This window comes from Adiantum capillus-veneris, chromosome 18 (assembly GCF_014529385.1).
Source record: "Adiantum capillus-veneris isolate H3 chromosome 18, ASM1452938v2, whole genome shotgun sequence".
In the NCBI taxonomy this organism is placed as follows: domain Eukaryota; kingdom Viridiplantae; phylum Streptophyta; class Polypodiopsida; order Polypodiales; family Pteridaceae; genus Adiantum; species Adiantum capillus-veneris.
In genome coordinates, this window is record NC_140948.1 from 12,412,960 (window position 1) to 12,415,276 (window position 2,317).

The following is a 2,317-nucleotide window of genomic DNA, read 5'->3' on the forward strand; positions in this document are numbered from 1 at the left end:
ACTATCAACAGGAAGAGCATATAGCTCCTTATTGTCCCAATCCTCGTAAAAATCAAGGTGATATACCGTTATGTCGAATTTGTAGCGAGGAGGGTCATTATGAAGATTCATGCCCAAAACGGGTAACTTTAGTGTAAAATAACAAAGGGAAACAGAAGGTTGAGATGAGGGTCCTAGTACCTCTGCCAATTTAGTAGAGGTTGAACAATTGCAGGATGGAATCCCTCGTAAACGAAAAGCAAGGAAAGTAACTTTTGCTAAAGAACCCGTGATGGTCGGGGTGGTTACTTGGTCTCAAAAGATGGACCATGATAAAGGGCTTACTATCCCAAATGCGAGTAAGAAGAGTGATGACTCTTTCATAAAAGAATTTGTAGAGTCTCTCGATGAAGTATCTGAGGATAATTCTGTTGATGAATCACCGATTGGTTTTAGGTTACAAGAAAAGGAAGAAATTAAAAAAGGTAAAGCACCTTTTCCAGAAAGGTTACAAACCTTTGTAGTTCAAAGGAAAAGCACACCTGAGATTTTAATTTATGGGAATCTATGAGGGATTGCAAAATATTATTGGACTTGACCACTTTGGCAGAGATATCTCCTCTTTGTAAGAAGCAGTTATATCACAAGCTCGTACGTAGGGGAGGGAAGAGAAGAAGCTCTAAAATGATGGATCCAGTTAAGGAGAAAGGAGTTCAAGTAGTAGATACGTTTATGGATTTAGAAGCACCTACTATTTCCTTGGAAATAGGAAGCCATAGCATGACTGGAGTGCAATTAGATGGTGGAGTAGCAGTAAGCTTAATGACTGAACAGACTATCGGAGAGTTAGGATTGAAACAAGTGGAACCTACAAACATCATTTTACGCTTGGCCGATCAACGGCGTGTAAAACCTTTAGGGATTTTACAAGGGGTCAAGACTATAGTGGCAGGACTTGAGTTTTATGTGAGTTACTTGATAGTTCAACCACATTCGTATGGGGCATCTTTCCCAATATTGTTAGGAAGACCTTGGCTTGTACAAGCCAGGTGTGTGCAAAGTTGGCATAAAGGAGTGATCATTATTGGTCCTCGTGATGATAGAGTGGAACTGCAAGTTGTCTCTAAGGAGTTTTTGAGGGAATATAAAAAGCCGATTGTGTCAAAAACGGAAGAAAACACAAATTATAGTGGTGATAAATCAGAGGACGAAGAAGCAATTAAACAACACTTCTCTTTAAATACGGATAAATATTCTCAATTTCTGCATAATGGTTACCATATGCGGATAGAAGATGATTCCACTAGGACAATCTCCACAACACAGGGTGTTGGTAAATATGCTTGTCACCTAGGAATGGGTGAGTATGAAATTCATTACTCTTCGGGTTATGATTCTGATAAGGATATCGCACAATGGGTGTCCACCTCAGATGAGTGATTGGCAAACTATTTTAATATAATCGTGAAGGACAACTTAAATGATATGGATAAGCCTAGAGGAGAATCCGGTGCATTCGTAGACGTAGCTATTTGGGAACCGTTACTAAGAGAATGTGAGTTAGTAGACGAAGCTATGGCTCAACTGCTACAAAAAATGGCCCAACTAGAAGGAGAAAAAGGGCAGGCTATTTTGGAACCCAAACATAATAAAGACTTAGTGAAGTTAATTGATGATTGTTATAGCGATGATGTTATAACATTAAAAGAGGAAATAGGATAGATGTCTCAGATGATTAACCTTGAATGTAAATCTCATGTTGAACAAATAGCATCCTTAAGAAATGATGTTAAAGCAATGAGAGAAGACATTGATAAGTGTAGACAAGCTTTATTAGGTGTTCAAAACACAAGTGTCCATAAGGGAGATGAGAGCCTAATTGCATTAAGAGAGATGGATAGTAATAACCATCATGTCAATCAAATTGAAGAGCCCAATCTAGTGGCTATGCATACTTCAGGTTCCTTGGAAGCTAGAAAAGAGCTGAATAAGGAAATGAGTGAGTTGAAAATTATTAAGCCCAAATATCAACCCAAGTGCAAGCATTGTGGTATAGCAGGCCATATTGCTAGATCATGTGAAAAGAAGAAATTATCGCAACAGATACCGGTGCAAGATAGGAGATAATGTGCGCAGTGGTGGATAGGGAATTTTACATGAAGGACACTACAAATTTCCAGTGAAAATTAGGCGTCTGTAGCATGTATATATGTTTGGAATCCATAGCACAATAGAAGAAAGAGGATAGGGTTTCACATACATATAGGGACGTATAGCTTTTTGGTAAAAGTAGGTTTTTGGACCTTATATAGATGCGTCTGACTAGGGCATTAAATTC

At 38.5% G+C, this 2,317-nt stretch overlaps 1 protein-coding gene across 1 annotated transcript; it reads left to right on the top strand.

Moving 5' to 3' along the window:
* Positions 1-666: 666 nt before the first annotated feature.
* LOC147435238 (uncharacterized) lies at positions 667-1,419 on the top strand. The gene has a single exon (XM_086487927.1). It carries the CDS (start codon positions 667-669, stop codon positions 1,417-1,419), a length of 753 nt encoding a protein of 250 aa, XP_086344053.1.
* The last annotated feature ends 898 nt before the right edge of the window (positions 1,420-2,317 follow it).

What these genes read in the sequence shown, in the direction of transcription:
- LOC147435238 (XM_086487927.1), top strand. Translation starts at nt 667, where the DNA reads ATGGATCCAGTTAAGGAGAAAGGAGTTCAAGTAGTAGATACGTTTATG.